Source organism: Lampris incognitus, chromosome 4 (assembly GCF_029633865.1).
Source record: "Lampris incognitus isolate fLamInc1 chromosome 4, fLamInc1.hap2, whole genome shotgun sequence".
Taxonomy (NCBI): domain Eukaryota; kingdom Metazoa; phylum Chordata; class Actinopteri; order Lampriformes; family Lampridae; genus Lampris; species Lampris incognitus.
Window position 1 is genome coordinate 46,802,091 of NC_079214.1, and position 26,796 is coordinate 46,828,886.

Consider the following 26,796-nt stretch of genomic DNA (forward strand, 5'->3'; position numbering starts at 1 on the left):
AATAAGGCCTAATAGAGGCCTCTGTGGCTGGGTTGACTTTGCCGAATGGCCGGTCCCCATAGCTAATTTGCCGCCACCGCAAATTAGTCACACGCAGGTTTTGCTCTGGAGGATAAAGTTTTGATCTCAATGAGGATAATGAGAACGCATTAAAAATACCAGGTGTAAATGTAAAGGCAAGATTGGATCGTTTCTTATCCGGATAACGTATCTGGATACAGATCGCATTTTAATACCAAGTGTAAATGGGAGTAGAGAGAGCGAGAAAGAGTGAGAGATGGAGAGAGAGGGGGAGAGAGAGACAGACAGACAGACAGAGAGAGAGAGAGAGAGAGAGAGAGAGAGAGAGAGAGAGAGAGAGAGAGAGAGAGAGAGAGAGAGAGAGAGAGAGAGAGAGAGAGAGAGAGAGGAGAGAGAGAGAGAGAGAGAGAGAGAGAGACCATCCCATGGTCTCCATTCTCAGGTAAAACAAGTCCAGGCAGCTCTTCACACAAACTCTATTGTGTGTGTGTGTGTGTGTGTGTGTGTGTGCAATGTGTGTGGCTGGCTGTACACATGAATATGTATGGCTGCCCCACTTTCCATGTTGAGGTTTCGTTTGTGAGGCTGGGGCCCCATCAGCCATTTGGATGGCAGTTAGGGCCTGTTCATACGATAAAGCAGTCACAGTCTATTACATTACCCATGATTCCCCGTGAGAGACATGGATTGTTTAACGCCATGAAAGAGAAAGACAAGGCGAGGGGGAGGGCAAAAGAAAGAGAAAGAAAAAAGAAAATGAGAGAGGGTGAGACAGAGGGCATAGAAACGAGAAAGGGAGCAAGAGCAAGAGAACGAGTTGAGAGCGCATGTATGCCAGCGAGGGAGAGACAGACAGACAGACAAACAAACAAACAGAGGGGCTAGGGAGAGAGAGATAGAGAGAGAACAAGCCCATTAATATGTCTCACCTTCTCTCCAGAGCCTCCGGTCAGCACAAAAGTGGAGAAGACTGGGAAAGAGTATTTAGTCTGGGTGGGCCAGCACTCGATAGTGGCCCCCATGGGCAGGCAGAAGAGAGGGACAGACTCTGGCAAGGGGAATGACTCATAGTCCTCTTCTGGATATCTGCTGAACAAACCTAGGAGAGGGAAAATAAACCGAAGTCTCGATTTACTAAAGTGGCAAAGTGCAAACCCTCCCCTGTAATAACCAGTAATGATCAGACACACAACCATTCTTTGAGTTAACATAAAGTAAAGTCACCTTTAATTTATCATTATCACAGTGCTAATTTACAGCATTATTGAACCACTGTTGGCACTAGAGACAGCTGGCTTTGTATAAGAGCAATCACTGGTGGGTAATTCGGGCCTTTGGGTAATTAGTCATTGTCAGTGGCTACAAGTCAGAAAAACACAAGTAACGATTTTATTTTCTACACTTACTCTACTCTGAGCAGCAACTGGCTTCAGCCAGAGCATTATTTCTATGGCTTTAATATAAGTGAGAAACACAGAACCAAGATCTCCATTAAAGCCCTAATTTAAGATCTTTTACAAAGTAAAGAAAGTCACAGTAGCTACCTGTATTCCCTCTCTGTGCACATTTACCAGTGGGGTGGTAAAAAAAAGATCCAAGGAAGTACCATTAACAATCCAAAACAATGCCTTACCTTATCTGATAATTCATCAAATATCTACAGGTGTACAATTACAGCGCTTTAGAAGAACAGACAACGTAATAGGAGAATAGGAGAGAGTCTCATACCACTGTGCTTGTGTTTTTCCACCATAATTAACAGGCTAATGTGAAGATAATATACAGACTATGGGAAATTTGTACACTGTTAAATATGTATATTGACTGGTCTTCAAAAAGCCACACACGTTATCCTGTTCATTTGTAGGTCAGCATGTCTTTATCGCTCTATCTGTAAAGATGAAAGAGGCAAAACAAAATCTGTCCCCAAAACCCCAGCCTTGAGTTTGTCGGGTTCCTCCATCGTCAGACTTCCTATCTCTTGGCTGACTCATTCAAAACAACACCCAGAAAGAGATAGGATCACTCCATTCACAGTCTGTGGCATGTTCAACAAATGGATGGGGGGAAAAATATGTCAACCAGCTTAAAAGACAAGAAAAAAAAACAAACCCTGAGCAAACAGGATTATCAGAGTATGAAGATCAGAGCTGGTCATGGATTTTCTGGTGTCTGTGCTGTTGCGCTGAGAGGTCAAAGCAGTTTGAATTAAAATGAGCCAAAGATGTTGATATTCCTGTGAAGTACATAGCCAAGTCCCTTCAGAGTAAAGCACACTACAGTACCATACGCCTCTCTGGAAACTTCAAATCTGACACCTCAACATCCTGCAAGCCCGGACCCGTTAGCTGTGGCTGGCACACAGCCTGAACAGCGTGCCAACCCACAATGCTCTGCAGCATTAACAGTTCAAAGTTATTTTACGTGAAGCCCGTCACTTTTTGTTTTTGTTATCAACCTTTGTTTTCAGATTTAAAAAGGTGACCACATCACTGCAAGACTGATTCTTTGAATATTTGGTTAATCTTGTTCATCCTGTTATGGCCTTTAATTGGGGGGGGGGGGTTATAAACTCTTACCACTTATAGGAGATAACAGTCAGTAATAACATCTGTGTGCTGCTCATAGCTGAGGTATTATGGACACTTACCTGCTTTGTAGGCTAATGTGTTGGTCTTGGCCACAGATTTCTTGTAACACAGGTAGACAGCAGAACCCCACTAAACCAAAAAAAAAAGGAGGCAAAATTGAATGAGCATGACGAAGTGTTTCTGTATGGATGTTGCCATAACATTTACATATAGACATATCTTTGTAAACAATGCTCTGTTTGTGACAACCAAGTTGGGATTGCTCTTGGAGGTGAGCTTTGCGTAATATCTTCCACAACCAGATGTCTGAAAAAGACAAATGTTCCTTACACTAAGCTAAAATATACCAGGGTTATCTTCAGAGCTCATTGTTGTAAACACTGGCCAATTTGAATGTGGGTAGTTGTGATAATAATTGTGTACATGTGAGGAAGCGTGTGTCAAAGGTATAACTTCCACATTTGTTCCAACTTCCATTTCATGCATCTCAATCCATCTGAACCTCCCTCAGTATTGACTAGTTTAATTTCCACCTAAAGAAATCACTGTTGGGCATCCAAGTAGTGTAGCATTCTATTCCGTTGCCTATCAACACGGGATCGCCAGTTTGAATCCCCGTGTTAACTCCGGTTTGGTCGGTTCAATGGTCCCATAATTTCTCCCTCATCACTTCTAAAAATGTTCTGGCAACATCGCTTACAGCAGTTTATAAGGCTAAATTAGGTTACCCACAAAGCTAGGTAATGCCATGTTGATCAGTGCAAGACCGCTAACATTGATGAGCGGTTATATTATAGCGTTTAACTTATTCTGCTTATAGGAAGCAATGGTAAATATATCTGCGACTCGCATGTCTGTAGTTACAGTCGCTGCGTTGGATATTATTAGACCAGAGGGGACAGGTAAATAAATGTGAGCTGAACAAGTATTTAACATGGCCAAACAAAGTTAGCTTCTCTTTCCAACATGGAGTGTGAAATCCCAAAGTTGCAAGTCCTCATTGCAGATAGTCATATAGTATTAGATGCATTCAACAGCAGTGTTAAGGTTTACTCTGTTGTATTTTTATGCACTGGACTCTTATTTATTAAAACATTAAGATATTTTGCTGTACTTTTGTTTAAGGTACTATTTATGACAATAAATCAAGTTTAGTGTTAAATTGCATTATGTCATGTTAGCTTGGTGAGGACTCCTAAATAACTACATATAACAAATGTTAGAGAAAATCTTTGTTTATGTTATGTTTTTCTGAAAAAAAATAACAATATCGGCGATACAGCATTATCGGATTTTTAAATCCTCAAATATCAAAATTGGTATCGGTCTTAAAAATCCTATATTGGTCGGGCACTAATAAAATCCACGGTAACAACAATAGAATACCCAATAAGACCACAATAAAACACATTTGATCACATTGAGACAGAGTAAAACAATTCAAATAAGAACAGTTGATCCAAATCAGTAAAATCAATTTTGAAAAATGCAACAGCGCAAGCGGCCAGCTAAGAGACCTGTTGATGAAACCTGTACGCTATATACAGGCTGATGGCCTGAGGAATAAAACAATTCTTGTATTTACTTGTTAGATACAACAACCTGCCTGTTAGTTAGACCTGCCTGTTTTCTTGCAGTCATTTTATCATTTAACGCCTTTTTTCTTTTCTTATTCTGTTGTCAGTTTTTGTTTTAATTTAAATCAGGGATTTCGGTTGATGCTAGTTGTTTTAAAACATGCTTTTAGCATAGTGGTTTATTCCGTTGCCTACCAACACGGGGATCGCTGGTTCGAATCCCTGTGTTACCTCCATTGGTCAGGCGTCCCTAAAGACAAGATTGGCCGTGTCTACGTTTGGGAAGCCGGATGTGGGTGTATGTCCTGGTCGCTGCACTAGCGCCTCCTCTGGTCGGTCGGGGCACCTGTTCGGGGGGGGGGCTGGGGGGAATAGCATGAACCTCCCACGTGCTACATCCCCCTGGTGAAACTCCTCACTGTCAGGTGAAAAGAAGTGGCTGACTCTACATGTATCGGAGGAGACATGTGGTAGTCTGCAGCCCTCCCCAAATCGGCAGAGTGAGTGGAGCAGTGACCAGGATGGCTCAGACGAGTGAGGTAATTGGCCGGATACAATTTGGGAGGAAAATCCAAATAATAAAAAAAAAAAAACATTCTTTTTACATGTTGAAAAAGTATGACAAATCTCTGCAGACTGCTACCCAGGCTGTGTTTCTCCCCAAGGTCTCCCCACTTGCACCCATTCTATGCTCATGCACACGCAGCTACACAAATGTCTGCAAACACCCATGCACACGCGAGGGCTGCTCGGGGATGTGCCTGTACTACCCAATGACAAAAACAGACCCAGCTGACACAGCAAGGACATTTATCATATAGCAAGCTAACGCTGATTTGTGTGTGTGCGTGTGTGTGTGTGTGTGTGTGTGTGTGTGTGTGTGTGTGTGTGTGTGTGTGTGTGTGTGCATGCCAATGTGCATGTGTGTGCGTGCCCAGGCTTGTGTGTGTCAGGATGGTGGTGGTGCTGGATGGGTTGGTGGGCTCCATGTTTCTTGTGGGAAAAAAAAATTGAGTTGGAATCGAAACAAGATATCCACCCACACTAAAAGAAAATATCCCGAGGCAGCAAATAACTTGTTTGGACAACTCTCCATTAACGGAGTGCACAGACAACTCAGAGCATCTCTCCAGGAGCCAATCTGGTTGTGTCTGTCAAGAGGAAGAATAAAAAAAAAATGTTGACTCCGAACAGAAAAGGTCAGATAAGAGCAGCCCTATTCTAGCCTTAAGTTAAGATTCTTTTTTTTTTTCCTTTCTGAAGGACTGTATAAAGGAAAATTGCCAGTTTGAAGTGTACCGTTCAAGGGCAGCTCTCAGACATCAGTGGATCATTTCAAGTTGAAGCTCAAATGTATTGACGGCAAGGAAATTTACACATAGCTGCACATAGTAGGAATATGCCTTGGTGGGATGTTCAGCATAAAGACACTATGACATGAACACGGCATTTCTTTGTATTATTATTACCAGATATTTTTGAATATCTAGTTTTCAGCTACGTTAGGGATAATAGGGTGGTGGTAGGTCACTTCCTGCACTTGATGCAAAACAGAACAGTGGCAAGCTATTCCTGTATGTAGCAGCATCCTTCTTTTCAGTACTCACGCATTCAGATTTTAAAATGTAGATCCCATAACAGAGTGCAGGATTGAACTAAACAGCTCTCATCAGCACTCTGTCAAAGTGAGCTCATGGCTGTTATTAAGCTACAAATATTTTATAATTATAACTGGTGACATTTCAAGAGTTCTTATCACCAACATGAAATTCTAACCCAATAGCATCAGCGAAGAGGGGATCATGAGATTTTGGCACCAGGGGTGTGGTTGAGGAGCAGGGACTCTTGATAACCAAAACATCTTGACATTTTGAATTTCAGACAACTATGTAATAGGAAAAAAAAAACGCTGTGCCAAAGAACATTTTAAATGTCAGTGTGTCCCTTTTACGTGGTTTTTCATTTTGCATCACCTTGACAGGAAAAGAAGAGGAGCGAATCACTGCCCACAACTCTCTCCTCATAAACTATCCATCTACTGCTGTGCATGCTCTGAAGATAGGCTGCTTGTACACCCATGTGGAGGCCACTGCAAATCACTACTATATTGATCAGACCTATGCTTGTAAATTCATACTTTAACACATTGTGGTAATGTAATGTCAGTCTATTTTTCTGCTTTTGAGCAACATTTATGCTGTGTTTCTGCTTAACATATTGCATCAGCCACTCTTTTGCTCTGTTGATTTCTTTATTTTCAATTTTTCCTTGCTCCATTTTCTATGTTTTGGCAAGTTTTACCTCTACATGTCCAATTGAAACTGTCCTGTTCAGGGCGCACAGCAAGAGAATACATTTGGAGTGAAATTAAAACGCCGGGTGTAGCTTTCAGAAATCGTACATGCCTATTTGAACCACCAGAGCATCCCCATTTCCCATTTCCATCCTATTTTCTCATAGCCGTGCACTGTTATCGACTGCTGCAAAGATCCAGTTTCTCATAAACTACTATCTAATGTGATTTTGTCTGATTGTATGTAATCTAATTTTATCTATTATAATCTAACCTAATCTTTTCTCATTCCAGCCTTCAGATCAGCCTCTAACACCTCATCATCATTCTGCACCAGAGGCAGTGTTGCAGCCCTGGGGTCTCTGCTCACCATGCTGCTGTTGAGATTTTTCTCCACCTTGCAGAAGGTGTGAGGCGGCGTCTCCCCCTTGCTCGGGATGATGATGCAGATGTCAGTGACGGCCAGGGCAGCGTGGGGCTGGCTCTCAGGGGCGCGGCGATACGTGACGTAGATTCGCTGTGACGAAGTGCTACTGATGTTGGCCGGGCGACCAGAAGGTGTGGTCTGGATGAGGTGGCAGCCCTGCTTCAGACGCTCCTTCCACTCATACAGCACCCTTGGGGGAGGGAGGGTATAGGTATCAGCCAATCACATACTGTGTAATCACTGTCCTAAACCTGCTATGTACAATTTCTCCCTGAATGCTGAACTCTAATGTTCGAGCCCTCTAGCAAGCAAAACATACATAATCAAACCTAAAAGGCAATTGGAAAACCCAACACATTTCCCAGTTTACCAACATCTCCTTTTTCCTTTTTTGAACACCCTTAGCAGATATCAGTGTGCTGTGATCGCTAAATAGTTTGCTGAGGACTGCAAGTGTGAGTCAGTGTGAGTCAAGTGTGAGTCAAGTCTTTGAGTCATCAAATAGCAACAAAAACTCAACTGCCCGGTGCCCCTGTGTTTTTCAATGCAGAAATTGAAATCCGCGGGGGGTAACTTTCTTTCAGTGGGTGCCATTCAGCAGCCCCTTATGATATTTTTACTAGTCTTATTATGCTTTAGGGAAGACAAAATGTTGCACCTTTAATAACCATCTGAAATTAGAGGGTGAGAGACTAAATTGCTCAATCCTGATTAGACAGGGGTCAATTGAAGCAATAAATTCCTCACCACATGCCCTTAATTTACAATGCACTAGTGAAAGTCTGAAAACGTTAATGTTATATAATGCAGCTACGAAGCACCAACAAAATAAAGTTTCTGCACAGATAAGACTGTACCAGCAAATTTGTCCACTGCTTCTGGGGAAAGCATTGATCCATGAAGTTTACATTTAGATTGGATAAATTAATTGTTGTTCCAAGTTTACATGTAAGGTTTGGCTTGGTGCCCCATTTCCCCTGTGTATAACTGAGTCTGTGAGACAATTTGCCCACTTGGCACTTGGTGAACCAAAAGAGCAGCATTCTCTGTGATGTCAATAACTGAGAGTGAAAATTCACCGGAGAGGAACTTTAAAGTAACTTGGAGAAAAATTGTTAACAACTGTCGGCCACTGAACAGCGCACAGCTCCAGTTTTAAGTCTGTTTTAATGAGGTAAGTAATATTCCTCCAAAACCATCCCATCTATTCTTACAAGGTGGCATCAGGTTAAGAACAATACTAATATGGGCCTAACACTCATTGCTTTTCATTAAGGTGTCAGAATGGGTCAAAGGCTTGAAAATGATGCTCTTTCACAATTAAATGGGAAACGCTGTGAGTATTTAGATGGAAAATATCAACTGGAATTTAGAATAACAAGTTGAATGTCCAAATATTCAAATAATTCATAAAGAAAAAAAGCTACTTTGGACATGATAACTTGAGAGCCATCTCCACTGTAATGACCTAATGATCTTTTGTTACAGCCTGACAGGTGACCCACATAGACTGATGATGGTGTGAATGAGATTTCAATTTCAGTTAATGTGACAGCTCAACACCATATGAAACACTCAACATGTGCCATTGTACCCTCATGAATACTGAACAGGTAATGCTGTACACACACACACACACACACACACACACACACACACACACACACACACACACACACATACAAGACAGAGAGAGGGAGGGACAGGATGATGATCTGTGGCAACTACAATAGAAGCTGGTCATCACGAACGTGTCTCACGCTTATCCTCCCTAACCATCTCAGATGATGTAAACTGGAACTGTGCAGGTGGACTGCAGCACCTTCTGAGAGCTGAAAGCAGAACTGAGTGTTATTTTCCAAATGATTTCCCTATTTGGTGGAACAACAGTGCTGCAACGGATCAGTCTTGCATGGAGCAAAAAGTAAAATGGCACTTAGTATGATGGCCACACACACACACACACATACACACACACACACATACATACACACAGCTCCTCCTCAGTCCTGTCTGTGGCATGGAGGTGCACTCTCTTCATGCTATCAGCAGACAAGAGTTGCTGAGGCGGCCTGAGGACAGCCACTGTGTAAGCGCCTGATAAGCACTGTGCTCTGCAGCGTCAGAGAATAGTACCGATGCCCTCGGCAATGTCACCACCTGCCTGTCTCTCTTAGCCCGAGGAGCAAGTAAATTGACCACTAGCAGTTAACTTCTTCTGCTCAAAACAGAAGATGATGGAGTATGCAGTGATGATGCCGACATGAAGACATCTGATGTCACCGTACAGACTTGGTTTTCCTATTTCAAATACAGGATTAGAACAACGCCAGTGGCATTAATTAGACACCAGTTTTTGTGTTTACAAAGATTAAGCAGATATTCTTGTGCCAACACTAGCAGTTGGCAAAAGCTACAATCCGGAAAATTTCTGTTCAAACAGGATGTTGAATTTGATGTTTCAGGGTTCCAGACTGGCTTTTTTTGACACAATTCTGAAAAATTCATTGTGGGGAGGGTGATGGAGTATTTGTCCTTATGATCAGGGAGTGCACCTGATCCCATCTCAGTTGTAGCCAGTAAATTTTCTTCTCGGATTACATTTCTATCCACCATTTGATGCTATAGTATCTCGGAAGAGGTACTCTGACATCACTAATGGGGTAGGGTCAGTGTGGGCAGCAGAGTGAAAATTTCCAACATTAGATGGTGGTACAAAATTTCTCTTTTCTACTTTTCTTTCTATATTATATAGCGGTATATTTGCATGTTCTCCACGTGTCTGCGGTGGATTTTCTCCGGGTGCTCCAGTTTCCCCCACCATCAAAAAGACATGCATGTTAGGGTTAATACTCCTGTCTGTGCCCTGATCGAGGCATGGCAAGATGAACTGGAGTTGGTCCCCGGGTGCTGCACAGCAGCTGCCCACTGCTCCTAGCTACACAGCTAGGATGGGTTAAATGCAGAGCGTAATTTCCCCATGGGGATCAATAAAGTATCTCAAAATCAAAAAAAAAAAAAAAAACACGTTTAAAGCTAAAAAATAAACATGATCTAGAGTTTAATTATTCTTTCATGTATTGCGTTCAAATGGGCTCTTCAAGTGACCTTCAAATGCAGCCAGTTTAAAGTCATTTGAAGTCTCTATGTCAATGGGGTTCCATGATATTCCATTTTACATTTTCTCAGTGTGTGCTTTTGCAATGGTCCCTTAGTATGCAGAAGTCTGTTTTGCTGTGCCATTGCTGGAGAAATATGTCTCTGCATATATTGTGCTTCACAGACGGTTGTCCCTTACAGTGGGAGGGCAACTTCGGAGGTGGAAGGAGTTTGGAGGTATCCACAAGTATGCTACCAGACCCCTCTCAACTACATACATTCTGAATATCTGAATGAGAAGAGGGGACTCAGACTGTGCTCACAAATGCACCATTATTGGTTTCTGTCTATGTCTGTGTCTTTGTCTTGCTTTCACACACACACACACACACACACACACACACACACACACACACACACACACACACACACACAGATCACACATTTAGCAGTTATATACATCTTCGCCATAGCAAATGTGGAAAAACATGGCAGTGTGAAGATGAAGCAAAATTGTTGTGGCTTACAAGCAGATAAAGCGGAGGTTGTAGAAGACCTTTAGAAACTGATCCTACAACAAAGCTACAACCCAGGATCAACCACATGTTATTATTTGGTAGCAGGGAGGGCTCTAACACAACAGCAGTGTCAATCGCTTTCACTTTGAATGAATCTCTGAGATTTCTAGGTGTCAAACATCACTACAATTATCATCATCATAGGTGTCAGCAAGATAAATAAAAAATTTTAAAAATCCCGGATTGTCGCTTTAAAAATCAATAAAAGCCCACAACAATGCACCCAACATGCTGATCACTAATCAAGGACATGGGAAAAGAGGGGTGTCACTGTCTAGCCTCATAGTGTTATTTGCTGGTATCATACCTGGTTCATTTACAGTCTCAAATGAGCAGTGGTGTTTCCAAACTTTCAGAGTAACCATGCAAAAACGCACAAGATGGAAGTGATTAACCCCTTGTAGAAGAGAATGATGGTAATATCAATTATCAATGACAATAAAATGTTGCAACACTGGTGTGTAAATGGTACAACCTCACCAACTGCATCTAAATCCAAAACTATGAGAGCATGAATCAGTTTGGCGATAACAAATTACAATGGAAAGGTGGAGCTGGTAGTGCACATTGGCAGAGTAATGAAAAGAACCCCAAGCACCCACCAAGACAATCTGTGCTGAAAAAAACATCCAGTACATCTGGGTGCTTGATGAAGTTGAAGGGACACGATGGCACTGAGCCTGAGCTAAGGCTGCAATGATGACCGACTTGAGGAACGATGGCCTTAAAAAACTGCCCATTATATATGGTTTATTGCATTTCTTGAAGGGGAAATATTGATTTTGCCTGTATTTTGTGTATTTCTGTTGAAATAAAAACAAGACTTAATACAGCTCAAATTTCTATCCTATCTATGAAGACTAGCCAGTGTTCCAGCAACCTTTTAAGTTCAAGGGCAGGTTTTATCGACTGCCAACAAAGTATGCACTTACAGGGATCCTGCCTTGTTTTTATGATCAGATAAAAAGGACATGGAGCAACGTTCTAACACAGGAAGACCAAGAGTGAACAAGAATATCTAGAAAAGAGTTTCTGTGAATCTAAGACTACCTGAATATCAGGTAGGGAAGGGAGTAAATCCACTTAGGCAATTATAATTTTCTTTGTGCAAGATGCAAAGTGAAAAAAAACAACAACAAAAAAAACGGAGTACTTGTATATTTAACATCTGCACAATAAAACATATCACTGTCTCCACTTTATCATAAGTTGTATTTTTTTGCATTGCATACTGTGCACAACACAAATGCAGTCAGACACAGAAGTAGAGCTCAAGGATGCAGTAACCTAAACGCACTTACCCCAGGTCAGTGAGGGGGGGTTTGTCACGACCCCGCCTGTAACACAGGAAGATCTGAGGTGCCATGAGGCCACCGTTGTTTAAGTCAGCTGACAGGCCAGTGGGTGTGGTCTCCACGCAGGTGAACCCTGGGGGCACCTCCTCGCCCAGCGAGCGTATCACCACAGCAACATCAGTTATGGGCGCCTTGGGTTTGGCCGTCTTGTGGCAGGCATCGTCAAAGTGGATCTCCTGTTCCAGTGGAGTGGAAGCGTCGGTAAGGCCGGCTACAACAAAGTAGTCGGCAACGCGGGGACCTTTGTCTTCCAGCATCTCCCATCCCCGCCAACTGCCTGCAGGGTGAGACAGGAGGAGAAAGAAAGGTTTTAGATCTTTGCATCCTGATATTCTTTAAACTTACTCCATTTGGGGGTTAAGGGTAAGAGTACATCACAGCAAACATTGGGTAAGAGGCAGGAAGACACTCTTTATAGGTTTCCAGTCCATTACTGGGCCTATACAAACAGTCACAAACTGTTTGCGCTACACAACCAATGCAATGTTCTCTCAATCTGTATAGATTTCTAGGGATTTCTTTGTATTACTGGCACCCATCACTGCAATCAGATTCTTACAGAGACCTTAAGAGACCTTCTATTTCCTAGATTAATTTTCTTTTGAGTCAATCTTACTTTCTTACTCACCATACTGTTTTTCATTCTATTTTTCTGTTTTATCATTTTGTGCCAGCAGTCCGCCAGCTCTAAATTCTTGTGTGTTAAAACATACTTCGCTGATGAAATTTTGGTTGCTGATTTATCTACTTTAAGATCCTAACAACATGGCTCAGGAGGAACAGTGACAGTTCCTTTTTCATCATCTCAGCTACATTCATCCACTGAGCAGTGTAGCCCTCAAGCAAGAGACCAGCCTGAACACTGCATTCACACTATGCTACTTCCATGCCCTTAGTGCAGTCTGGCAGTATGACCCATGCTGAAAATTCAAGTAACAGAAACATTAACTACTCCAGATCTGTTTTTTTTTCTTCTACATGGCCATGTGGAAAGTATGACGCCATTATTCCTTCACTAACTACTTGCTGGAGACAGCTGGTGACTCTTAAAATTAGATGTGACTGTCCTGATCGCAGAGGTTACAACAACAACAAAAAAAAGTCCAAGCTTGAGTTTTTTTCCCCAGCTGGAGTCCCATCTCAATGAAATGAAATGAAGGCATTAAAAATGAACATTCACCATAAGGCACTCTTTAGGAGAAAAAAAGTAGTCCAAATGGACTAGGATGCTCTATGCACTCCAAAAAGTAGAGGACTGAAGTCATGCAGGATAATGAAGTTAAAAAAAAAAACACTACCTAACCACTACTGGTTGGGTATTGTTATGCCTTTATTCTGGGGCGTCCTGGTAGTGTGGCAGTCTATTCTGTTGCCTACCAACACGGGAATCACCGGTTCAAATCCCCATGTTATTTCCGGCTTGGTTGAGCGTCCCTACAGACACAATTGGCCGTGTCTGCAGGTGGGAAGCCGGATGTGGCTATGTGTCTTGGTCGCTGCACTAGCGCCTCCTCTGGTCGGTCGGGGCGCCTGTTCAGGGGGGAGGGGGAATAGCGTGATCCTCCGCGCGCTATTTCCCCCTGGTGAAACTCCTCAGTGTCAGGTGAAAAGAAGCAGCTGGTGACTCCACATGTATCGCAGGAGGCATGTGGTAGTCTGCCGCCCTCCCCGGATCAGCAGAAGGGGTGGAGCAACAACCAAGAGTGTGGTAATTGGCAGTATACAAATAGGGGAAAAAAGAGAGACAAAAAAGCCTTTATTCTAATGGATTAGAATAAATCTAATTCGTTAGAATAAATTTGGACCTGATTTGGACCAAGATGCAATGAGTCTCAATGCAGCACCCACAAATACTGCAGCTGTCCTCTGACATCATGTTCGTCATGTTTATGTTTATTGGCATGTAGGTTTGCACACATGGAATTTGACTCTGGTTTCATGGCTCTCTCAGTGTACTTTACATAGAATAACAACAAGACAACACAACAATATATTGTTATATATAGTATATCTGATATGGGAGATTATCAAGATTATCATTGGGAACCAACACAAGCAGATGAAAACCAAGTTTCAAAGAGAATAACTAATGAAATAGACTACTAGTGAACTATCAACCTACGTTGCCTAAGGTTTTCAAACGAGAGGTTTACTTGGTATGTACTTAGTGTGGTGCTTTACTTTGTTTGACAAGCAGTATCAGCACAGGAGATACTACTTAAATAATCAATGTGAGAGAAATACAGCATAAGGCTCAACTTTCACCAACCAATGATTATTGCCTTAGACAAACTATTATCCACTGAAATTAGGCAAAATCCCTGAGATATACTTGGGGGTGTGGTTATGGCAGAAGTTAGTTTAAAATGAAAATGAGACATCAAATTCCACCCCTCCCAACTTCCGTTGTGTTGTGTGCATGTTTTTGGGATTTGACTTAATTTTGTTTGCGTTGTGGGTTTATGGTTTGTTTGGGGGTTTTTTTGGTTTTTGTTTTGGTTTTTGTTTTGTTTTGTTTTTTGCAGCTAAATGCTGTTGTGTTGTCTACTTTTAATTGCTTGAGCACAAAAATAATAGCGGTTCTACATTTGGCGCAAAGAACATAAACATGGTTAGTATTACTGTTCACAGCAAGCTGGGAGAACTTGGGGGAGAAGAGACATAAATCACACCAACTCTGCTCTCACAAGCACCAAAAATACAAGCAGAACACATACACACCGATCAGCCAAAACATTAAAACCTCCTGAAGACACTGCCATCAGGGGATACCATTGCCATGAAGGGGTGTACCTGGTCTGCAACAATGTTTAGGTAGGTGGTATATGTCAAAGTAACAGCCAGGACCCAAGGTTTCCCAGCAGAACATTGCCCAGAGCATCACACTGCCTCCACTGGCTTGCTCTCTTCCCATAGTGCATCCTGGTGCCATCTCTTCCCCAGGTAAACAACATACACGTGTGATTTGTCAGACCAGGCCACCTTCTTCCATTGCTCCATGGTCCAGTTCTGACGCTCACGTGCCCATTGTAGGTGCTTTCGGCAGTGAATAACGGTCATCATGGGCACTTTGACCAGTCTGAATCTACACAGTCCCATACGCGGTAAGCCATGATGCACTGTGTTCTGAAACCTCTCTATCATAGCCAGCATTACCTTTTTCAGCAATTTGAGCTACAGTACCTCTTCTGTGGGATCAGACCAGACGGACTAGCCTTCACTCTCCACATGCATCAATGAGCCTTGGGCACCCATGACCCTGCAGCCGATTCACCGGTTGTCTTTCCTTGGACCACATTTGGTAGATACTGAGTGCTGCATACCGGAAACATCCCACAAGACCTGCCATTTTGGCGATGTTCTGACCCAGTCATCCAGCCATCACAATTTGGCCCTTGTAAAAGTTGCCCAGATCCTTACCCTTGCCCATTTTTCCTGCTTCCAACACATCAACTTCAAGAACTGACTGTTCACTTGCTGTCTAATATATCCCACCCCTGGACAGGTGCCATTGTAATGAGATAATCAATGTTATTCACTTACCATGCAGTGGGTTTAATGTTTTGGCTGATCAGTATATACCTGCTTGAATCCAAGGGTCATAATCAATACCAGTGTGTATGTGGCCTGTGACAAAAATCCTTCCCAGGTTTTTAGACAGATGTACTCTAACTCCTATCCATATATGGAGCAGATGAGAACATATCTTTGAAGGCATCAATGATTACAGATTTGGATTTAGGTCCTCCAGATTTGCAAACAAAGCTTTACATGCTCCCGAAAACTGATTTAGTTGTTTGGGACCACAGAACGAATGAAAGTGATGTAAATAAAATGTTTTTTCATGAGGCTCCAGGTGATGATTTTACTTCATTTTGAATTTGTATTGTCCAATTTAAATCTGAATGCAATTTGGGGATTTGTGTTTTTAACAGGCACCCACAGCTGGTGAAGAGGATACATGCAGTCATTTATCCCCAGCCCAAAAGTCTGCTTGGCCTGCCTGTCAGCCTCATGGCTGCTTCCAATGTGGCAGATGCAGTCATTCTAATCACATTAAAATGACTCCAATCTTTTCTTACATGCATATAAAACTAATATGATCAATGTGTTCATCAGTGGTAATACCCCTTTTGTCATTTACTGCTTCGAATTCCAATGGACGGTTTTGTGTTGGCCGAACAAAATGAAAATTAAAGTAAAGTATCTGAACATAAATATGCAACAGGAGTCGGTAATGAAAATCAGAATCACAATCAGAAATTTGCTTATTGCCATGTGCATTACATGCACTAGGAGTTTAGCATGACATTGTTGGTACGCACTGGTACAGAGAACGAAATAAGATGAAAATAATGTAAAATAAGTACGTGAAAACCCATGGCTAAACACTATAACATAGCCCATGGCAGTAATGCTGACTGTTTTAGAGGCGCTGTCACTGAGTTGACAGCTGCATTCATAAGGCTGGAGACAGACTTAAACTGCTCCAGAGGGAAACCTTCAGCATTTCTGCTCTAAAAGCTACATTTCTCTGTCTTTAATTCCAATGTATCTATTAATTCCACTTCTTTTATGCATTTGAAGGAATTCAATATGGCTGTTTAGCTTGTTATTGTTCCCTGTTTAGCAATTCCTATTGATTACTGGACCTGTTCTTTTCTAGCTTTGTATTTCAATATTGTTGAAGTCCATCCGTCCATCCTTCCATTATCCAAATCACTTATCCTGATCAGGGTCGTGGGGATGCTGGAGCCTATCCCAGCAGTCATTGGGTGGCAGGCGGGGAGACACCTTGGACAAGCCGCCAGTCCATCACAGGGCCGACACACACACATTCACACCTAGGGACAATTTAGTACAGCCGATTCACCTGACCTACATGTCTTTGGACTGTGGGAGGAAACCGCAGCACCCAGAGGAAACCCACGCAGACATGCAAACATGCAAACTCCACACAGAGGACGATCCGGGACGACACCCAAGGTTGGACTCCCCCAGGGCTCGAACTCAGAACCTTCTTGCTGTGAGGTGATTGTTGAAGTTTGGGTCACAATTTAGTCTGTGGTGTCTTCCAGATATAGTGAGATTTTAAATGAATACATATTGCTGCTGGGTTTAATGGTATTCTTATGGGCCGAAAGCCACATATGCCTCTCTTCCTGATTCCTACCAACACAGCTGAGGCTCATTTGTGATGTGTGTGATTTGTGGGTAGTTGTATGTCTGTAGCGTTTTGTTGTACAGCCTGACCAAGACTGCTGCTGGGACTTGTCAGGTGTCTGCTGTGCCTCGACTAAAGGCTTTTAACATTTGCAACAGCAGAATTCATGAGTGCCTTAGACTTTGGGTTTTGCCTGTTTATAAGCCATGACTCCAAATGGCTCCATTGTATGCTCAGTGTTTTTTACTACTTTGCTACCACTTAGTTGAACGAATGAAAGTCACTTTATTTGACATTGTATTTTTACAACGAATTGTATCACAATGAATTTGTTCTCTGCATTTAACTCATCCTATTGTATAGGAGCAGGGGCAGCTGCAGCACCCAGGGAACAGTTACCAGTTACTAGTTTGTTTGCTTTTACCTTGAATATATAAATGTACTGGGAACTGGGGGGAATAGCATGATCCTCCCAAGCACTACACCCCCTGGCGAAAGTTCACACTGTCAGGTGAAAAGAAGTGGCTGGCGATTCCACATGTATTGGAGGAGGCATGTGGTAGTCTGCAGCCCTCCCCAGATCAGCAGAGGGGTGGAGCAGCGACCGGGACAGCTCGGAAGAGTGGGGTAATTGGCCAAGTACAATTGGGGATAAAAAAGGGGAACCCCCCCCCCCAAAAAGAAAAGTTTATTTCTAAAGCTATATCTATAAGCAGTATGACATCAGCAGTGCAAAGCTATCTTAGTTACTAATCGTACGAGTTTACTTTAGGGGTGTATTTGTTGTAAATGGATATGAGTTGCATTGAGATAGTGTTTGTAGTTTTCTGTATTAGGATACAGTTTTCCTTCATTTCAGATATAGTGGTTGTAAAATCTTTGCTCGATTGTTTTTTTCTGAATCCCCAGATGTGTGTTGCAGAGATTTGAATCAGAAATGTAAGAACTGAATTTGAAAGTATTGAATGTTGAATTCTGACTTTAAATGACCATGAAGTAAAATTGGGAACTGGTTCAAAAAAAACAAAAACAAAGAGGAAGCCTGGAGCTGTGGTTAGCCCATTCCTGTGGAGCCCACATGCCAACTGGATGTAAGAAATGAGGCTCAATTCAAACATACCTTTTGTACATAGGGCAGTTGTGAAATGGGACATTGGTTTCTTCAGCAAGGTTCTTCACAGGGCGTGGGAGGGTCAGATTTGAAAACCTTGCATTTTTTATTTCCAGACTCTTGAGAGAGGCTTTTTATTACAACCAGATTTTCTAATCTAAGAGTTTGTTTATTTTATACTATATAATTCAACGGTAACCAGGATTCAAGGTCTGTGATTCTAAGCATATGGTGTCAGAGGGTGTGGGGCGAGTGGTCTCATTAACAGGGTGTGCTGACGGCCTTAAATGTTTTGGCTTAAATGTGCTGGCTCAGGCAGAGATGCAAAGGCTGCCAACAGCCTTTGCATCTATGTGATGCAAAGCTAGCTAGCTGCTCCAGCTTCCAGCAATCACACACTTGCATCAATTACTGTTTTACTGGCTTTCAGCATAACTCATAGCTCCTTGCAACTGTTGCACCATATACGTGGTTGATGCTAATTGCACTAGTCTGACATCCAGCATCTGTGTATGGCGTTCTTCTATCAATGGGAGAGGAGGTTATCTACCTCAGAGACTGTCTTTTAAAACCTATGACAAAATTATTGAGTCTCACTCACTCTACCAAGTAAGGTAGTGATTTTTCTACTATATCTTTTATGGTGTAACATACCTTTGAATAGCTTTCAGTCTGTCAGATGCCTAAGCATGAAACAGGCACAATTTCCTCCATATTGATATTGCACACACTACTTGCATCAGCCATGCAGAGGATACATGTTTACATGTGGTTGTAGATACTTCTGATATACTGTAGATAACCAACATGTAAATCAGAAAAGCATTTACAATATTGTCTGGCATTTATCGGGGAATATCCATTAACTAAGACTTGGCATGTTATAACATTACTATTTGATTATCACAGGGTCAGTGAGTCCTGACTTTCATCCAAGAGAGGAAATAGTGAACTTTCCTCTTTTGGCCGTCTCTTCCAACTATTGACAGATAGTGAGAAACACTGGTTCACTGTGTTCTGGAACGTGTTCTCAGATTACAAATGTATCTCACCTCATCACTTTCTCACAAAGAGGAGGTGACAGCAGGACTTCGTAAAAGTGATGCCTGGTTCAAGTCCGCTAATGAAGAGGGGAATGAGAGCAATGTATGGTTTGTACATTTATCCTTGTAATTTACCGAGAAACTCGGCTGGACGCAGTATTCAAATCAACCTTTGTTTTGGCTGGAGACCTCATTAATAACAACAGCTGTGCAGCTGGAAAAGAATTGGTTGAACCTAAAATGGCCGAGACAGCTCAAAGGACCTCACATCTGTAGAGCATCCTGTATCTGAGACAAGAGTCTCTAGTTCAGCCTCCAGTTCTACACACCAGGCTGGGACACTCACATCCCAGCACATCAGAACCAGGGAAAGGAGGTGGGAAAGAGGACCATTTCTCTTTCCCTGCATGTTTGCAAAAAAGATCACTTCAAATTAAGGACAGATTTATGAAGTAATGGGTGTACAAGGAATCTCAGTTGGTTTATAAAATGACATTATATCAACATATTTTATTATTTTTGGCAGTTTTAGCTTTTATTACACACAGCATATTAGAGAGAGACAGGAAGTGGGAGGTGGAGACTAGAGGGGGAATTAAGTGCAGCAGGATTCCAACCCAGGACACTGTAATCAGGCCCCAGCACACATGGTATGTTCTTTCCAATTGATACTCATGCATTTCATCATCTAATTTAACAAATGTCACTAAACCAAATACATGACTCAATTACCTTGGCTAATATTCAAACCAACTGATCATCTTAGGCTGTCAAGTCTATTAGTAGTAACTAGGGCTACATGACATATCATTTCCTTGTTGTCGCAGTATAAAAATGTATGATATACACATCGCAAAGGGCTGCAATATCAGCAATGAGCACAATCAGGCAATCAGTCCCTATATGTTCCACACTCTGCATATAAACCAAATGGCCTGATCAGCTAAGGCCTTCCAAAAATGTGATGTAAACTAAACAGATCAGAGATGGGCTACATAGAATACACACGAATTAGGAATAAACCAAATGGTTTTGAAAACAATTTGAATGCAAAGGAGGAGTTGGTGCAGAAAATGGCAATACAGTTCCATCTATTGTGTGGAGGTACTTTGGATTAAAAAAAACCACAATGACATCACATGAACACAGGACAGTACACAACAAGTTGAGCGATGGCCCAGCAGTTGATGATCACAAGATCAGACGCTACAAATTACCTATTACCACCACCCCAAATTCAACCAATTGATTAATTTTATTCATAAAATGCTGAAACGAGTAATGTCAGCATCCTTCCGACTCAATCTCCAGCCTCTTGCAGTTTTATGAGCAATATGCCATATGATAACCCATCGAGGTAACATAAGTCAAGTCAATTTTATTTGTATAGCCCAATATCCCAAATTACAAATTTGCCTGAGTGGGCTTTACAGATTCTGGATGCGCTCACACACAATCACAAAATATGTGGCACAAGATATGCTGCTAAATTGCACTGCCGGCAATTGGGGGAGGGGGGGTAGTTTGGATTAACAGTACCTGATACTATAACACAGATGCTAAAAACATGAGAAATGTTGGAAGTCTGTGGAATCAAAACCAAAGCAAATCAGAATCCTGCATCAGCCGCACAATGCATTTTTTTCAGCAATGACTTAATTTTTTTTTTAAGTGTTTACAGATGCCTGCAAGATGCACAATGCTTTCAAAATGTCAAGTGGGAGTTTGCATGAACAATTTGTATCACAATCCAACATTGTCATAGCCACTGAACTCAGTGACTGGTCAATAATAATCTCATTTGATTTAAATTACAATCTTTTTAGTTTTCAGGGACTTTTTCAGCACACCTATTGATATATCATATGTAATGTTAAGCTCTGAAACGGCCACAGTTAGACTGATATTTTGCTCCTTGCATGAACGTTGTGCTGTTGCTCTGATATCATATGTCTGATCGTCATCGCAATATGCAACACACTAATCACACATCGCATATTTTGCCCATATTGTGCAGCCCTAGTGGTAACCCTGATAATATAAATAATCCAAAACTTTTAATGCTGTAGGAAAACTGTCTTTCACTTTTCACCCCCTCCACAATGAGGTCAGAGAGCAGGGTCACCTGCTAAACAACAATCCCCAAACCCAGATAGGAATCAGGATCTGGTTAAAGGACCGCTGAGCTTGGCAGATGACTGTGATATGGCTGGGGGTGAGCCCAGGGCCCCACAGTACAAAGATGGCAATGCTAAGCTGCCCTGTAAACTATGTATTCTCTGCTTCCCTGTTGGTGAATGGAATAGCTGGGACACGAGAGGAAAAAATACCCACATGTAGAATGTAGAATAAAAATTTCACACAAGTGAAAGAAATCCTCACTGAGACTTTAATCAATGCTAGCGCCTATTTCTATCTAACATTTTTGTTGTTCTATGGATGAAGAGTGCATGATAGCACTGCCATAACTCCCATGTAAGACCACAGAGCCACATGACAAGTCAAAGAATGCCATCCATCTTAGCCATCCTGCCAGCCTACTAAATATACCTTTCAGACTAAATGCAGACAGCACCGTGGCACACATTACACAACACTTTTTAAGTATGACACACCCCCGTTCCTGTGCTCATCACATCCCCATCGCTCACTCACTCTCGCTCTGTATCACTCTCCGCCTCCTCTACATGAGGAAGGAATGGAGGAAATCTGCCCCACTGAGCTCACCATGGAAACACCAGCAACTACAATGAAAATGCATTTTACATTGGTAACAGCATAGGACTTTTGAAAAGAGACTCCAGTGACATTTCCTGTGAGGTTGGATCGGGAGATGTTATAAAACTGCCTTGGATCAGAACAAACTCCACAAACGTCAAGGAAGGGTTAGCTGCCATATGGCTGTGTAGCCGTAAAAGTTTAATTTAGGTGCAGCATGTACACTGAGAAAGCGCGACAACATTTCCTGATATCCAGCTATGCAAGACTCGCCCGCATGTGTCTTCAAGCACAGATCATAATTGGATCATTCTCTCAGGGACCGCATCCAATGCATTTAGAATAGTGACTCACCCTGGGCCCATCATATAAGAATAAAAATCTACATCTCAGTGTAAGTGGGCTAATCTAAATACCTTCATTGCTGGCTGCCCTACTTCGCTTTGGCAGACTGACCCTGGCAGAAAGCTCGCCTCGATTTTGAAGCTAACGCCTAGAAAGGAGTCACCACTGATTTCTCCCAGTGTAAAAAGCACTCAATGCTGATGGAAGGTCATTCTCAACACACACCCATTTTAAAAGATCATCTGAGTCCTGCTTAATGGTCCTGAAACACTATAGTAAATATTTATGTCAATCAATAATTAATTATATGGGCCCTCAGCAGCACGAATGCTTTGAAATAGGGCTTTTCCAGGTTGTAACATAAGCAAATGCTTACCCGAGATTTTATAAAGGGCTAAATATCATGTGAATAATATGCTGAAAAGACACTTTTACACCATGGCTCAGCTACATGCACAGATTATACAGGTTAGTCAGTAGAAATCATGTAGGTTACAGAACTGTGTGAATGATCATTAAAATGGCAATCTTGAAGATTTCCACCAGAGAGGAAGTTCTACCTTATCCTCTCTGGTGGGCCAATCACTGCTCACAAATATCCAATGCTCCAATCCTATACCCAATATCCAAATATCCAATGCTCACAAATATCCAATCCAAGCTTGTGTTAAATATATTATTTTTGTTGGACCAAGCAAAGCGTCTCTCTGGTTGGTCAATAGAAGAGCAGCGGTTGGTCTCTGGTGGACCAATCGCTACTGACTGAAGTAAAACACATCAGTTCCTATCATGGTTCATATGCACAGCTTGAAAATTTTTTCATGGAAAGGGTGAGACTGACACTGTTTTTACAATGTACACACTTTCAGAAGCAAAGGCCTTCATGAACTGAGAGTAAACTGAATCATTATTGTTTTAGCATAGTCGGTGATAGATAGTAATGAAACGGGCGTTTGTTTATATGAAAAAGTTTGAAATGACCAGTTTAAGCAAGAGAAACAAGGCTTGGCAGAGACGAGCCATGAACCCAGAAACCCAAAAACATGTCGGTATAAGGGCTTGATGCCAAAGTCAAAGACAAAGCTCCTCAGCTCAAACTCTCTGACCTAAAAGCCACAGCTGGACTTCAGGGAGGAGTTGGATAACATGTCAGGATCCAACAAGCATTTAGCCTCCTCCACCAAGGCTCGTCTTAAGACAACATGACAGGGCAACGATTTCCAGCTGTGTAAAACCTGGGAGGACCATGGATGATGAGTACCAATGAAGGGACTGTCAGGGCTCTGATAGTTGTCAGTGCTTGCACCTCCAGCTGTGGAGGTGTCCTGCAGAGAGATGGACACAGCGTACAGACACGTGGAAGAGGTTGAAAGGAATGTGCTCGAGAACATAAACACAGGCCAGTAGAAAGCCTCACTGGCCAAGCATCTGCTTCCAGTTAGCCCAGAGGGGTGGGCGTTCAGTTCCTGTCTCTTTCGATGCTGGCAAGTCATGTGATATCTGCAGGGAGAGAGAGGGCTTTGAGGGACATTGACAGTTTGTTTTTCTGTGTGATTTCGTGCCTGTGATACAAGATGATCATGTTGAATTGAAAGGAGAGGGAAACTCCACTCAGTTCAATCTGCTCCACTCTGACCAGCTGTGTGACACATATGACACGCAACAGTGAGATATGGTTAATATGAATAAATAATAATCCCTGCTACTTCCTGCTCTCAAAGCAACATGCATATGTGCATTGATATGTGCATTCATAATAGCCATAAATCAAGCACAACATCGGCTTTGTGGTTAGTTGTGTAACTTAAAAGCAAGAGGTTCCTGCATTTGACCTCAGTCCTTCTGTGTGGAGTTTGCATTTTCTCCCAGTGTGTGTTATGTGGGTTTTGTCCAGGTGCTCTTGTTTCCATCTGTTAACCAGAGACAATTTAGCTGAATAAGAGACCACAGGTATAAATGGTGTGCAAGTGGTTATGTGTATATTGGCCCTGTGCTGGACCGGCATTGTGCCAATGGTGTCTCCCTGCCTGCCTTCCATTTAACTCGTGCTGGAATAGGTTCCAGCCTCTTGCAACCTTGAACTTGATTAAGAAAGTATAGCAAATGAAAAAATATTCACAAAGGCATGAGCAAAACGCAGAAAGAATCTTGTTACCCCTAAGAATAGAGTTACAAAATCACACAGCCTATTTTGTGTAGCCAGTGGGAAGTTCATCTCGTCCATCTTCACAAGATAACTACCCTGGTCTACAAATAATAAATTAGATTGTAAAATAAGGATTTGGTGAAATTTGGGATCCATATAACAAAATGGAGGGGGAAAAAATCGAGTTTCCTACCCCTCACCAAAACCACATTTACTGTTTTGTGTTGTTGTTGTTGTTGTTGTTTTGTTTGTTTTTTTCAGGGGGGGCTGCAAATGGTCAGTAGCATCTGTCACTCTTTTAGGGGGGGATTTCCCCCCTTTTCTCCCCAATTGTACTTGGCCAATTACCCCACTCTTCCGAGCCATCCTGGTCACTGTTCCACCCCCCCGCCGATCTGGGGAGGGCTGCAGACTACCACATGCCTCCTCCGATACATGTGGAGTCGCCAGCTGCTTTTTTTCACCTGACAGTGAGGAGTTTTGCCAGGGGGACGTAGCATGTGGGAGGATCACGCTATTCCCCCAGTTTCCCCTCCCCCCTGAAAAGGCACCCCAACCAACCAGAGGAGGCACTAGTGCAGCAACCAGGATATATACCCACATCTGGCTTCCCACCTGCTGACAAAGCCAATTGGCGTCTGTAGGGACGCCCGACCAAGTCTGAGGTAGCACGGGGATTCAAACCGGCGAGCCCCATTTTGGTAGGCAACGGAAAAGACCGCTACGCCACCTGGACACCCCCTCATCTGTCACTCTTTGAAAACAGAAAAACACTGGACAGAAGTCTTCAGGAGAGACTGGAACAATACAGTCACCATGTTACAGTTTTGAGGGTTTGCCTACTATGTTTAAGGATGTTTTTGTGCTAGAGTGAACAGACTGAGGGGAAACTTTATCGAAATAATGAGCTTATATCATCTAACCCGAAAAGGTCATTTTCATGCACAACTGCTGAAAATAAGAGGAGCGGAAATTGACCAAGTTGTTTCATTATAGCGGCAATAAATAATTTCTACCTGAATGCTCACCTCTAGCCTTTGGGGATGTGAACAAATTAAGATAAGACATGCTGCTTTGCCCCTCAAGAAAGCAAAGATAATTGTAAAGACAAATATTTAGGACAGCTGGCATTTTTGACAAGATTGGCCATTTTCAAACACCTTCAAAAGTAGAGGCGTAAATCACAAGTTTCGTCACCATACGATATTATATTGATTCTTTTGATAACAATATGATATTTGCTGATATCATAAAGTCTGCCACGGTATGATTTCGACTCAATTCAGGGGCCTGCGATTGATATGAGATGATAGCATATGCCCATTTAACACAATCAGTTATACTTATATTCATCCATCCATTATCCAAGCCACTTATCATAATTAGGGTTGCAGGGATGCTGGCACCTATCCCAGCAGTCATTGGGCAGCAGGCAGGGAGACACCCTGGACAGGCCGCCAGTCCATCACGGGGCCATCACATTCACACCTAGGAACAATTTAGTATGGCTGATTCACCTGACCTACATGTCTTTGGACTGTAGGAGGAAACCTACGCAGACACGGGGAGAACATGCAAACCTCACACAGAGGACAACGCGGGATGACCCCCAAAGTTGGACAACCCCGGGGTTCAAATCCAGGACCCTCTTGCTGTGAGGCGACCACACTAACCACTGCACCACCATGCTGCTGTACATTTACATCAACTCACAAAAAGCAACTAAAATTTGATTTAACAATTTTATTACTGAGCTCTTGCAGAGATTTAAATGAAAAACAACCAATTCTTTTTAATAAAAAGAACAAAAATAGACCTGTTGCTGTTCACTATAATGTGCCATATTTCTTATGTTTAAGTGCAAATATTTTTTTATCAATTAACTTAAAGAGCCCTTGATGACCCTTCAATTATGAACATAAACCATGCACATCTATGCTTCATCACCTTGGGTTTACAAGGTTCTGTCTGTGGGCTCAGTGGTTAAGAGATATCAAGCTTTGAAATTTTCACATCCTAGGTATATCTTAAAGATGGGGATATGGCTCAATGTTTTCACTTTGTATCAATGATATTGCATCATTGATCATTGAATCAATAATCCAGATCGATTGATCGTTACACCCCTATTCAATCAATATCTGTTTGCTACAATCACTGCAAGAGTGACCCAAGTCCTATGAGGGCAGGGCATCAACACAATCACTGTGCTAGCCTGGCTGTTGTGTTTATTATGCATTAATCTGGGGAGTGGTGGGTCGTGAGTCAACTTTTTTATAGGAAATTGTTGATTAACAACAGATCTATTAACAACGGATCTGCAGTGCC

At 42.2% G+C, this 26,796-nt stretch overlaps 1 protein-coding gene across 1 annotated transcript in view; it reads right to left on the minus strand.

Annotated features, from left to right (window-relative positions):
* LOC130111955 (C-myc promoter-binding protein-like) overlaps positions 1 to 26,796 on the minus strand; it is a 109,821-nt gene that overhangs the window by 77,098 nt on the left and 5,927 nt on the right. Inside the window, exons 2-5 of the mRNA XM_056279262.1 lie at positions 11,888 to 12,218; positions 6,853 to 7,099; positions 2,672 to 2,741; positions 951 to 1,120 (exon numbers count right to left, since the gene is read on the minus strand). Of these exons, the coding sequence (XP_056135237.1) occupies positions 951 to 1,120; positions 2,672 to 2,741; positions 6,853 to 7,099; positions 11,888 to 12,198 (798 nt within the window). The 5' untranslated portion in view covers positions 12,199 to 12,218. The remainder of the gene's footprint in view (positions 1 to 950; positions 1,121 to 2,671; positions 2,742 to 6,852; positions 7,100 to 11,887; positions 12,219 to 26,796) is intronic.